General features: G+C 39.2%; 2 protein-coding genes across 2 annotated transcripts in view; one reads left to right on the top strand and one right to left on the bottom strand.

The window, feature by feature from the left end:
- LOC126390112 (uncharacterized) overlaps positions 1-5,990 on the top strand; it is a 261,242-nt gene extending 255,252 nt beyond the window's left edge. Inside the window, exon 5 of the transcript XR_007569927.1 lies at positions 5,981-5,990. The gene's annotated coding sequence lies outside the window, so the exon portion shown is untranslated. The remainder of the gene's footprint in view (positions 1-5,980) is intronic.
- A 1,067-nt stretch (positions 5,991-7,057) lies between these two features.
- LOC126390140 (uncharacterized) lies at positions 7,058-11,946 on the bottom strand. Its single transcript, XM_050044298.1, has 9 exons — positions 11,679-11,946; positions 11,133-11,222; positions 9,970-10,059; positions 9,597-9,707; positions 9,302-9,480; positions 8,670-8,833; positions 7,875-7,939; positions 7,525-7,619; positions 7,058-7,231 (listed from the first exon to the last, which is right to left on the bottom strand). Exons 1-9 carry the CDS (start codon positions 11,762-11,764, stop codon positions 7,122-7,124), a joined length of 990 nt encoding a protein of 329 aa, XP_049900255.1. The 5' UTR covers positions 11,765-11,946; the 3' UTR covers positions 7,058-7,121.
- Between the last annotated feature and the right edge of the window lie 1,741 nt (positions 11,947-13,687).

Genomic DNA, 13,687 nt, shown 5'->3' with positions numbered 1-13,687 from the left:
AAGTATGTATTAATATCTGGCAGTATACATGTGTGACAATAGTCATATGTGTATAATAACAGTACAAGTATAAAATGTGTAAGGTGTGTAAATATTTTATTTTATTAAGTTCTATTTCATTTTAATTTGAGTTTTATCAATGATATCAAAATTGTGTAGATAGGTTTCTATCTGTACATATCGTCGCTGTCTGATGAAAAACACGTATCTCCACTTTTGACGATTTAGACATTCTACAGTGTACGGCGTGTCTGCATTCCTCCCTAGCAACTGATGTGTTGGGTATCTACATGACCAATGGAAAAACGCTTTACGACGTCATCTATTTAAAATGTATCTCCATTGGATGCCAGAAGTGTCAATCAAAACAACACATATCTCCCGCGTCTGGTCTTACTGCCCTGCCCTCTATTGTTTGGGAGTGGAGTAGCGTCTGTGGAAGTGAAACTATCGTTCACTGTTAAGGTAAAGTATGACCATAAACTTAATGTTTGACAACTGTCTGACAAACTGCCATCAACCTCCACTAATGATGCCTGTATCAGACGATTTGTCCGTAACATTAAACACAATGCTTTATACCCTTAATAACTGTCACTTATTACAGCAGCCGACGCTAGGCTAAGTAACGTTAGCCTAGCGTCGCCATCCTAGCATCGCCTTCTTTGTTTCGATCACGACAGTGTTGTTTACTTGTACATTAGATTTCTGACCGAGATGTATTCATCAACATCTTATGTGTCCGGTGTATTCACTGTTCTCTCTTTCAGGATAGATATGTCTCTGTCTTTAGAGGAGCTTTGTGCTATCGCTAAGGTGAAGTATGTTAGGGAAACCGAGGCAGAGACGAGTGTCAGCACAAGTGAAGGTTTGTGGAGGGAAAAAATAGGGTTAAGTCAGCCACTGCAAAGGATGCAAACTTTTGAGTTACGCCATTCAGTGTACTAAAGCTGTTTCTCTTTATTTAAGAATCACTCGAGAGTGACAGGGATGACTCTCCTGAGTATGTCCAAGAGGAATCTGAAAATGAAGGTAACGTTATTATCAAAATATGTTTTGTATGGAAACTTGCCCACAGAAAACGATGTAGTATACGCAAAGGGATGTTTTAAACCCTAAAGCTATGTTTTATTGCTGCTGTATTGCAAAAGGATTAGTCCATCAGTGGGCATCTTTCTAAACTCATAATTTAAGAGAACGCTCACACTTTTTTACAACATTGAATTATGTAAATTTTGCATTCAGTGTACTAAATATGTTCCTCTTTATCTTTTCAAGATTCACTTGGAAGTGAACAGGATGATACTGGATCTGGAAATGAAGGTGGGTATTATTATTAATAATAGCTTTATTTTTTTCATACAAAAACACAGCTCATAGCACTTCACAATGTGAAGCGGCAGCGTGCAGGAGCAGAAGAGTCCAGAGAGTCAATCTCCATTTTTTATCACCTTGTTGTGGAAGACATAACTGTACTTACTTACCTGTATGTTTTAAATACTTACTTACCTGTATGTTTTAAATACTTACCTGTATGTTTTAAATACTTACTTATTACTTACCTGTATGTTTTAAATACTTACTTACCTGTTGTCCTCAGGTCAAAGAAGGAAGGAAGAAAAGGAGGGAGGAAGTAAGGAAGGAAAGAAGTAAGGAAGGTAGGAGGGAGCAAGGAAAGAAAGGGGAGAGGGAGAACGGAAAAGAGGAAGGAGGGAGGGAGGGAGGGAGGGNATGGGCATGCCATGCCAGTCTGCGGCCTGCCAAAAGTCGTCTAAACTGAACTGTAGTCAATTTGATGAGCCAAAGAGAGAGGAGATTTTCAAGTACTTCTGGAAGAAATTAGACTGGAAAGAGAGGAAGATTTATGTCAAATCATTAGTGGAGTTGAGCAGTGTGAAGCGGCAGCGGACAGGAGCAGAAGAGTCCAGGAGGTCAGTTTCCATTTTTTATCACCTTGTTGTGGATGGTAGAAGACAGAGAGTGTGTCAGCGTATGTCAACATTAGGGATAAAGCAGTGGTTATGTTTGAAGTGGGTGGGGAGAAGAGGGAAAAGTCCTCAGCAGACTGATAGAGTGAGAGTGAGGGTGGCAACAGAAGAACGTGACTTCCTGAAGACCTTCCTTCTGGACCTACCAAAGTCCCATCACACTACTGTAGGTCCTCATCTTCAAATGTGTATCTGGAGCCTGTGTTCAAGTCCATCAGTCATCTCCACACACAGTATAAGCGCTCTTGTGCAGAACATGGTGTCCAGCCTCTGTCAAGGCAGGTGTTTTCCACCATTTTTCACGATTTAAATCTTTCTCTTTTTCATCCGAAAAAAGACCAGTGCGATACCTGTTGCGCATTCAAGGCAGGGAACATCAACGTTGACACGTGGGAGGAGCACTGCCTTAAAAAAGACAGTGCACGAGCCATGAAGCAGAAGGACAAAGAGGAGGCAGGTGAGAAGACCTTGTTGGTGTACATGGATCTGCAGGGGCTCCTGCTCTGTCCCAAGCTACAAGCCTCTGCCCTCTATTACAAGACCAAGCTTAGCATTCATAACTTCACCATCTTTGACATGGAATCACATGATGCAACAAATTACCTGTGGCATGAGGGTGAAGCTGGTCTTTCTGCCAATGAGTTCGCTTCATGCACTGTTAATTATCTTGAAGCACACCCATCGTATGAAGAGTACATCATCTGGAGTGACGGACGCGGCTTCCAGAACCGAAACCAGCTCTTGAGCAATGCCCTCCTCAAGTTTGCTACCGAAAAGCAGAAGCTAGTGACACAGAAGTACCTTGAAAGAGGTCACACACAAATGGAGTGTGATTCTGTCCATAGTGTGATAGAGAGAAGACTGAAGCACAGAGGCATCCATGTTCCAGCTGAGTACGCTGCAGTGATCCGGGGTGCTCGCTCCAATCCCAGGCCATACCAGGTGAAGTATGTGGACCACACTTTTTTCATGGACTTCAGCCAAGTGAACCTCTGCAAGTCCATCCGACCAGGAAATACCACTGGCGATCCTACAGTGCATGACCTCCAAGCAATCAGGTATTTTATCATACACATACATTCTCACATGAATATTGCCTTTTTGCCTCATATTTTCAGATATCACATACAAAGTAATTACTTAATGTACTCCACTAACACATTAATAGATCTGACAATTCTTTCCTAAAATATACGTCACATAAATGTCCTGTCTTTTCTTGTCCAGTTTCTTCTATCTGTCTACAAGGTACTGCGTGGATGGCAGGATGGACTACAAGATGTGCCACTCAGACGACTGGGAACCCTATCCATCCCCATCTCTGAGGAGGAAGAGCAGTATCACCACAGTGACCCCACTGTAAACATCCAGGCAGAAAATTAAACAGCTGAAGTTCAAACATCTTCAAGAGCTGAAGAAGGATTTACCTCAAGATTTCCACGCCTTCTACGATGGTCTTCACCATGAGTGATGGCCAATGGATGAGATCGACCCACGTGCTCTCTCACACACACACACACACACACACACACACACACACACACTCACATCCGTAGTCCAATGTTGTTGAGTTTTGTTGAGTGATGTTATGTTTAAAATACTCACTTACCTGTTGTAACAGTTCGTACTTACCTCTATGTTTTTAATACTTACCTGTTGTAACGATACGTACTTACCTGTATATTTTAAATTCTCACTTACCTGTTGTCCTCAGGTCAAGGAAGGGAGGGAGAAAGAAGGAAAGGAGGGAGGGAGGGAGGGAGGAAGGAAAGGAGGAAAGACGTAAGGAAGGAGGAGGGAGGAAAGAAAGAGGGAAGGAGGGGAATAAGGAAGGGAAAAACACAGAAAGAGGGAGGAAGGAAGGAAAGAAAGGAGGGAGGGAAAGAGGGAGAAAGGAAAAGAAGGAAGGGGGAGGAAAGGAGGAAAGACATAAAGAAGGAGGAGGGAGAAAAGAAAGAGGGAAGGAGGAAAATAAGAAAGGAAAACAGAGAAAGAGGGAGGGAGGAGGGAAGGAAAGAAAGGAGGGAGGGAGAGAGGGAGAAAGGAAAAGAAGGAAGGGGAGGAAAGGAGGAAAGACGTAAAGAAGGAGGAGGGAGGAAAGAAAGGAGGGAGGGAGAAAGGAAAAGGAAGGAGAGACAGAAGGGAAGAAGGATGGAGGAAGGAAGGAGGAAAGGAGAGAGGGAGGAAAGAAAGAGGGAGGGAGAGAGGGAGAAAGGAAAAGAAGGAAGGGGGAGGAAAGATGTAAGGAAGGAGGAGGGAGGAAAGAAACAGGGAAGGAGGGGAGAAGGAAGAAAAAAGAGGGAGGGAGGAAAGAAAGGAGGAAAGAGGGACAGAGGGGAAGAAGGATGGAGGAAGGAAGGAGGAAAGAAGAGAGGAAGAGGGACGGAGGGGAAGGAGGATGGAGGAAAGAAGGAACAGTCAAAACACATGGGGTCAATTTAACCGGGGAGGATAATACAAAGGTTAAAGTACAAAGAAATTTATCAACTTATTCTAAATTATTGTTATTAATAATCTGTATTATTATTAATGAATTTTAATTGTGATAACTTGTGTCTTAATTGTGTAAATAATGTTTCTAGTCTCTGATAAATAGCCTAATTAACCTGACAGTTCATACTATTTGTGTTGATTAAATCAGTTTGACTTTATTTGGTCATTACTGTCTGCTAATGTTATTCACAGAGCGAAAGTTGGCAATTGATTAACATGTTTAGCAATGGCTTATTATTTAGCTTAGATAGCATCAGAGAGTGTGCTGTTGACTAGAGACAACAGGTGTAATGGGAAAAAAAGCACCCCTTCCATTAAATGCACCTCATTAGTTGTGGGTACAGGGTAGGTGGGTGTTTTACGTCAGCTGTGTTTTTTTTCTGGCACAACCGTGTCTTGTAGTACCCAGCGTCATTCGAGGGCTCTGATAGTACTTTAATAGCTCATGGATGGACGTAGGTCACAAGGTAAGATGAGCCATGAGTCCAGAAGGATAACTTTGGATAGGCTAGATATTTTTTTAAGCCAAGGATAAACGTTAAGGTCCGTGATTTCCCTGAACCAAGTCAAATGGATGTGTGCGCGTCAATAATCGGATGACTATTCCCCCTTGAATTATCCTGATTTCAACATAAAACGCCAAGAAAAAGCTCGGATTAGCGTAATGTGCTAAGTGCAAATGTAGAATAGCCTGCCATCAAAAGTTTACCAACTTAGTGGGACATAAAACGGAGACTGGAGGCTCGTAAATAACCGGTCGTCATTGGAGCGCATTATTTAAAAAACATGTATGTCCACTATCGCCCACAACAATGCACGTAAGTCCATTAAAAATAATTTAAACAGGTCCCTGATGACTGTGTAAACAGGGTTTCATTTCGGGTCCTAAATGTGTCTATTTACACAGTTTTTGGGTTTACTTTATAAGTTAGTTTGTGAGAAAAAAGTTTTTTTCACGTTCCTGGAAAAAAAGACATTTGGAGATACGTGTTTTTTATCGGACAGCGACGATATATATATATATATATAGATTGATAGGAATGTGTATGTTTGTTAGCTTTACAAATCAATAGTGCTATTAGTAGTTATAGAAAGTCAGATTGGTAAATTTAAAATTTTCGTTTGAGATGAAAAATAATTATTCTCCTTTTGAGAAAGTAATTTTCTGCAGTAACAGTCACATAAACAGTCAATAGTAACTAGTGAGTTTTTAGTAACTAGAGTGGTTAGTCTATTTAAAATTTCCTGTGAAGGAAAAAAATCACATAGCACAGTTTGTAATTAATCACAATTTAGATCAAAACACACAAAATAAGCAACTTATTTATGAATGGTAAGACAACTCTGTGTGTTGAAATACCCTTTAAATTGGAATCAGGCTTAATATAGGTTAACTCAGTTTTAAAAGAAATTGTTTTGTATAATGATAAGAGTATAAGATAAGATAAGTTAACCAGACTCTCATGCTGTTTAGCACAGTTACCCAGCAGGGGAATCAGCTAACACTTTATCGTTCGGCCATGATTTCATTCACTCTTACCAAAGCAGTGAATCACTTTAAAGCTCGGCAGTCAGCAATGTTCCAACACAAGCGTTACCATAGCAACGACAGTAACAACTTTTACCTCTTCACTACCATCTCACAGCTGTCTCGGCTAGGTAGCTAACCAGAAGACACAGAAGGTCTGAATTAATTACAACTTTCTGGAGTATCACAGCAAAGCTGAATTAACCCAGCTGGCATTTTAACGTGGAGTCACTGTTGAATCAACGTCAGGTGCCAGTGTTGGATAACCGTTGAATTTTGTTTAGATTTTGCAAATCTAATCAACGTTGAAATAGCAACGTCATTTCTACGTCACGTTTCGCAACATAGGTGAATTTGCCAACATTGAACCAATATTGATTTTAGTTTAGATTTTGCAAATCCAATCAACGTTGAAATTTCAACGTCACTATAAAGTCCTGATTTTCAACACACTAAATATATATTTTTGTTACACTGTTTTCACTAAAGTATTGATGTGTTCAACAGTAGCTCCAATAACACCAAACACCTTGAAATGGATACATTAACACTCTCTAAGTTTGCAGAACACTATATCTGTGATTGTCCTGAAACACGGTGCAACCCTAAACAAAATGGTCATTTGTAAAATCTTTATTTTGTATTTGACCCAAGTTTACAATTTTATCAACTGATGTACTAAATCTCACCGTTTATAAGAGCATGGCTCTCTTATTGGACATAATTCTATCTTTACTAGACAAGTAAGCTATAGCAATCATAATAAGAATCTTTTTTGTGATTACTAATCATCTTGAAGTGATCTCATCGATATTACATGGAAAGTACCAAATACACTGTCATTTAAATGTTCACAACATGGACAGTCAGCTAGGAAGAAGCCAAAGCAAGACCAGGAAGAAGATAAATAAAGACATTTCAATGACGTAAGAAACTGTATGCTTTAATAGCTGACATGGCTGAAAAATCAAGTGTACCAACATTTCACACACAAGCAGTCTTTTTTCCAACATTTTTTGAAACATATGTTGAAGTTGAACCTGAGAAAAATAGCCCGAACATTGGGCAATACTGAACACGGCAGGGCTTTGGTTAAATCTTCCCTTCTTGTGCTACTTCTTTCTGCCACCACCACCCATGCTCTCTGGTGCATATTTCAAATATTTGGACATATATTCTTCTGCTTTGGTCGTTGTTGTATTAAATGAGCTGAAGACAGCGTCTGTAGAGGGGGGAAAAAACCAGCAGATCAGTATTAGCAAATGCTAACCTCTCAATTACAACAAAATACTAACACGCACAAAATTGCCTTATGTTACTGCATTATCTATCAAAGCATATTGTGCAAAAGGTGATGGGGCAGGGCTCTAGACTGCAACCACATATGCAACCTGTAGAGCATGATCTGTAGAGTCCTCCAACTAAAAATGATTTTGCTTATGAATTATTATTCTGCTTACTATATTAAATTATTTAAAACATTGTCACAAAACTACTATGTTAAAGCAAACTCACCACAGATTGTCTTGTACAGATGAGTCTTCATGAAGGCAACCTTCCCACTTCTTCCTCTGAGGCTCATTTTGGCCATCATTTTATTTGTCATAGTTCTGCCATGGTAAAACAGATTTATATTAGAATATTATAGTGCAATCAAGTTCATTATGAAAATGTAGCAGAGAGCGAGTAAGTGGGTGTGTTGGGGGAGTGCATGACAGTATATGACAGGGAACATTTTTTTGTTAAGTAAAATCCATTTCCATGAATTTTCTCCAACTTATCCAAACTACTGGATCATGTTTGTGTTGTTCATATTACCTGGACCACAATAATCTAATGCAAAAAAGGGACATAAAGTTACTTACGCAGCCATTGACTTCTTAACAAGGTCTGCAGCATCAACGCCTCCCAACCTCTTCAGATGTTTACTCTGAAAAGGAGCAACAAGAAATTAAAAATATAACCAGAAAAAGTGGTCAGTAGAGTCCAGACCTCCACAAAACAGGCACATGATAAGGACGAGGGGTTTGTAGCGGTCACCAAGGTGAAGAAACCTATAGTCATAATGAAACTTTGCCAGCACTTTACAAGATTAATTGTTTAACCCTTTTGTTGTCTTTGTTTTTTTATAGCACTTGTTGTCCTCCCGGGTACATTAGCTACTGCTAGCATAACACACACACACACACACACCTCAGTGGTGCAAGAAGCCGTAAAAGGCACTTCTTGCTGTAAAGACATTACCCGGATGAAAACATACTGTGCCTGCTCTATAGGCCCCATGCGCCTATAAAACGTGCACACGTCTTCGTCTTGTCTGTCTCTGCTGCTGTCTCTGATCAAAATGTGAAATGCCCCATGAAGCTGTACTTATTAGATCAGTCTGATTGTTTTTGTCTTGTACCCAATCAGGGAGAGGCATCAGAATATCTCTACAAATATTTAGCTTTGAAATTCAGGGCTTAAAGCAAGAAAAGATTTGAGGCCTGAGAAGCTGTCCAGCAGGAAATGTGCACAATGTATTGAATTAATTTAAAAGTGTTCTTTGCCAGAAATTAGGAATGGTGCCTGAGAACTTCATTAGCCCCATGTACATTAGAGTTGTGAAACCATGTTTCACTAGCCTGATACTCAGACCCCAATTGAGGGTTAAAACTTACCAGTTCTGCTCCCTCATTCTTGTCCTCCAGGCGATTCTCTAAAGCTTCGAGCTCTTCTTCAGTGTTTGCCGGCTTCACTTCATAACTTGTTCCAGCAGATGAGGTGGCAACGTGAATTGTATCCTTGATTTCGAGAAGGAGCTGAAGAACTCTCTTCTGGAATTCTAGCCAAGAAAGAAGTGACCGATTATTATTTTTATAACGTAGTGAGTACGCTCTACACCACAAAATCATTGTTTTTTCATTTGCCCAATAAAAACACACTGCAAAAACTCAAAATCTTACCAAGAATATTTGTGCTATTTCTAGTCAAAATATCTAATTTCTAGTCAAAATAAATCTCATACACTCAAAATATCAATTTTCACTTGTTTCACACAAATTTTCACTTGGAATAAGTAGAAAAATCTGCCAGTGGAGCAAATTATTATTTTTTTTTGGCTTGTAATAAAAAAAAAAGAAAAACCTTACATGTATTACCATGTGCCCATGTGAAAAATCAGGTTAGTTTGAAGAATCAGCAAAGTGTCATATTGAACTGCTGAATCTGATTCAACTGAAACTTTTGGGACAGCTAGGGACACTGGAAGACTCCTAATTATTTGTCAGCAAAAATAAGAGAATAACATTACTTTTTTCAGACATCGGGAAGTCTTCCTTCCTCAATTTGTTTGAGTGTGCATGCGTGGACATTGCCTCGGCTGCATTTGGGGGATCCCTTTCAGCTCTCATAGACTTCTCAGGAGGCTGCCTGAGGCTCCGGTCGATAGTCGTTCTTAGAGTGTCACTGATGGAGAAAATGGGTTGCATACTATGCAACCCATAACGGTCATGTACAGGCATACACCCAAGACAGATACAAGTATCTTAAAGAGTTCCAGTATTTTTTTCCCATATGCCAGAATATGTTCCTCACAACACCCTCACCTCTTACTGCTCCTTGTGGGTTCAGAAGCATTCTGCAGCCGTGAGAAGGACTCTGAGGAACTCCGCCCACGTTTCTGCAAAAGTGGCTTGAACCGACTCCTTTGGCTACAGCTAAATGATATGGTTAAAAAAAATATATAAATTAAAAAGGAAATTGCTATGACCGTTATTGCAAATGAAGTCTAATTCTCAAATTAGTGGGCATGATCATTTTGCATTGCAGTTTTTATAAAATATATATATCGTGACATTTGTTGAGGTCTGTGCCAAACATTTTCTTACATCTGGAAGATTTGTAGTTCAGACTCTGCAGCTTTACAATGCTTCATTATACTGACAATATTGTAATTTTGATCATATTTAAATTAAATACCTCCGTCCATGAGTGGAAGACCCTGAGGAACCCCCACGCTGTCTCTGAGAAAGGGATTCGAACAGACTCTCTTGGCCAGGGCTGAATGATCTGTTTAAAAAAATAAAATAAAGAAGGGAAATTGCTACGGCAGGTACTGCAAATTAAGTATAATTCAAATTAGTGGGAATTTCTATTTTTACTAGAAAAAAAGTAATATTATTAACATGTGACATTTGCTGAGGTCAGTACAACAAACATTTTCTTACATCTAGAAGACTTGTAGTTCAGACTCTGCAGCTTTACAGTGCTTCATTTATACTGGCAATATTGTACCAGGGCTGTACGTTAACTTTTTGAGCACATAGCACTGGTGCTACAGAGGTTCCTAGTTTTGTAGCACAGGCCAGAAAAGTTGTATCACAGGTATAAAAATGCCCGTTATCACCTCTAAAAACAACAAACAAGTAGTGCATTTCATCACTTAAACACACTGGCAAAGGAAATTAACGCATACAATACAGACAAAAGATTCTGACGTGACGGGTTGTGTGATGTATGTTGCATATATGACTCCGACCGCTAGGTGGAGTCTGTCACCAGTGTTGTTGTTAACCTGCTGGGAGTGTTCATAAAAGAAGAGACAGGACGTAAACAAGTTATTTCATACAGACGTGTCTCCGTGTGATTCTATACAAGTTTATACATTATTACAGGTGGCAGCCCTGACTGCCACAGGACACTATCACAGCAGACTACAACTACCAGGAGGGAGAGTGATGCACCGTCACTTCAACTCACAGCCTCCATTCAGAGAAAACACACAAACACACACAAGCGACTCGCAAAGCTGTCGCACGTGTGCTACTTAGCAAATTAATTCAATGCATGGCCATTTTTTTTCATAGCATGTGCGACATATATGTTACACTGTACAGCCCTGTGTACTTTTGATCATATTCCATGAGTGGAAGACCCTGAGGAACCCCCACGCTGTCTCTGAGAAAGGGATTCGGACAGACTCTCTTGGCCAGGGCTGAATGATCTGGTTTGAAAAAATACCTGAGGTCACTATAACAAACATTTTCTTACATCTGGAAGATTTGTAGTTCAGACTCTGCAGCTTTACAATGCTTTATTTATACTGACAATATTGTAATTTTGATCATATTTAAATTAAATACCTCCGTCCATTAGTGGAAGACCCTGAGGAACCCCCACACTGTCTCTGAGAAAGGGATTCGGACTGACTCTCTTGGCCAGGGCTGAATGATCTGGTTTGAAAAAATAAAATAAGAAGGGAAATTGCTACGGCAGGTATAGCAAAAGTATAATTCAAATTAGTGGGAATGATCATTTTGTGTCGCAATTTCTATTTTTACTGGGAAAAAAAGTTATATTATTAACATGTGACATTTGGGGTCAGTACAACAAACATTTTCTTACATCTGGGAGATTTGTAGTTCAGACTCTGCAGCTTTACAGTGTATTATTTTATTGTCTGTACTTTTTTAAAAGCCTCCTGTGGACAAGTGTTGATAATTAGCATGTATGCTAAAGCACTCAATCAGTGCATCTGGTTTGTCCAGTGTAATTGTGATGTCCATACCAAATAAAATCTAATAATAATAATAACAACAACAACAACAACAACAACAATAACAATAATAATAACAGTGCTTCATTTGTACTGGCAATATTGCACTTTTGATCATATTTCAATTAAATACCTTTGACCATTAGAAAGAGACTCAGAGGGACTCCTGCTACCACTGTGTGCCAAGGATCGAGATTGAGGGCTTGAGGGGATGTCCATCGGGGTTCTTTCTGCGTTTTTAGAGGGTTTAGACACTGGGAAGGGTTAATATGTCAATAATTCAAAATTACTTTACACGTATTTGGTTAGTCAACATAAGCAACATTAACAGTTAGCATTAACATAAAAGACAATTGAAATTTATATTTTGTGGCATTCAATACAAGTTGTAACCTTTCAGTTCTGGTATAGCATACTAAACTTCAAAATATTTGATACCCAATCAAAGACAAAACTGGTTTCACACAACCACCTACCAAACTGTGCATCTGTCATTTTGGGAGGAGTTGGAAGAACAAAGTCATCTGTAATAAATAGGCGACAGTCTTAAAAAAAGTACTTAACTACTAACTGTAGTGACTAATTGGCCCGATACTGACATAGCCACGTGGTGATTAAAATGCTACAATGATGGGTTCTTAACGCGCATACCTTCTGTTATTCTTTTCTTGGCTTGATTCTCATTACTTGTATTTGCGGGATGCAGGATGCGGCGTCTTTTCTTTGTGTTGTAAGTTTTGCAATATTTACCAGACTGTGCATTCATCATTTTGGGAGGAGTTGGAAGAACAAAGTCATCTGTAATAAATAGTCAACAGTCATAAGAAAAGTACTTTCAAAACTGCAGTGACTAATTGGCCAGATATGACATAGCCACGGTGGTGATTGAAATGCTATAATGATGTGTTCTTAACGCGCATAACTTTTGTTATTCTTTCCTTGGCTTGATTCTCATTACTTGTATTTGCAGGATGTGGCTTCTTTTTATTGTATTAGTAGTTGTGCAATATTTACTGAAAAGTGTGACTTAGTTGTGAGTTTGCAGTAAGAACCATTACATCTCTCCTATGATTCAAACATACTGAGCCCACCCGTGTCTTCATATGACATGATTGTGTGACATGACCCACCGCCAAGGTGTCACTGCCCCCTTTAGGTGTGGCATACCCCAAAATGAACCAGTGTTCAAAAACAAAAAGCACCCATTGTGGCTCCAACAAAGACTATTATGTTATTACAAACTCTGAAAATACAATGAAAGCAAAACCACTAATTTGACCTCCGCACACTGAAAAACTTTAATGAATCTTTGTTCTGAGTGAGCAACAATCAGAGGGAGCTACAAGCAAAACATGTTGCTTGCTCACAAAGATTCTGTAAAGTTTTTCAGCATGCAGTGGTCTATTTCACTGTTTTTCTTTAAATGTTCCTGCTACCAACCTGCACCTGATGATCACACTGGCTGTGCACAAGGAGATCATTTTGTTGGTTTACTCTAGAAATACAATGTTACAATGATGTAGGCCTTGGGGCCATGTAGACATTGCCTTCAGTGCATTGGTTCCTGTAAATTAAGACATACCTTCACAAGGAATAAATTTTCGAGACTTCTTGGTAGCCTCTTCACCTAAAATTGGTAATATGCATTCTGTAAGACAGTAGTCATCTTTCAAACAATTAGACATACCTGTGTTGACTGTCTTAGTTTGAATTGACAAAAAAGGTTAGAAAACCCTACTCCAACCACATTGTTGTGATAGAGGTATGAAAATAAATGTGAAAACCAAAAAATGTAATTTATTACATACCTGTACTCTTTATCATAAGACCTGGAGCAGATTCTTTTTGACTGTCTTCATTGACAGTTTGTTCATCTAAAAAAAGGAAAAAGTCAATAAATCTTTGATAGACAATTACAAATGTTTCAGTATTCTACAACATTGAAAATGTTACAAATGATCAGAGTAGTAAAAGTGCACTACATACCCATTTGGTAGTCAGGATAATATTTTTTTTTTGGCCTCCTCTTCGTTGGTAACGCCTCTTCTGAGCCACTCAATTCTGCAGTTGTTGTAAAATCATACTTCTCGCATTCATTCTTGTCATCTGAAAGTACATACAGCAATGGTAAAATGCATACAA

The sequence above is a fragment of the Epinephelus moara genome, chromosome 5 (genome assembly GCF_006386435.1).
Source record: "Epinephelus moara isolate mb chromosome 5, YSFRI_EMoa_1.0, whole genome shotgun sequence".
Lineage (NCBI taxonomy): Eukaryota > Metazoa > Chordata > Actinopteri > Perciformes > Serranidae > Epinephelus > Epinephelus moara.
Note: the sequence above shows the minus strand (reverse complement) of the source record. Positions and strands in the feature narration are given on the sequence as shown.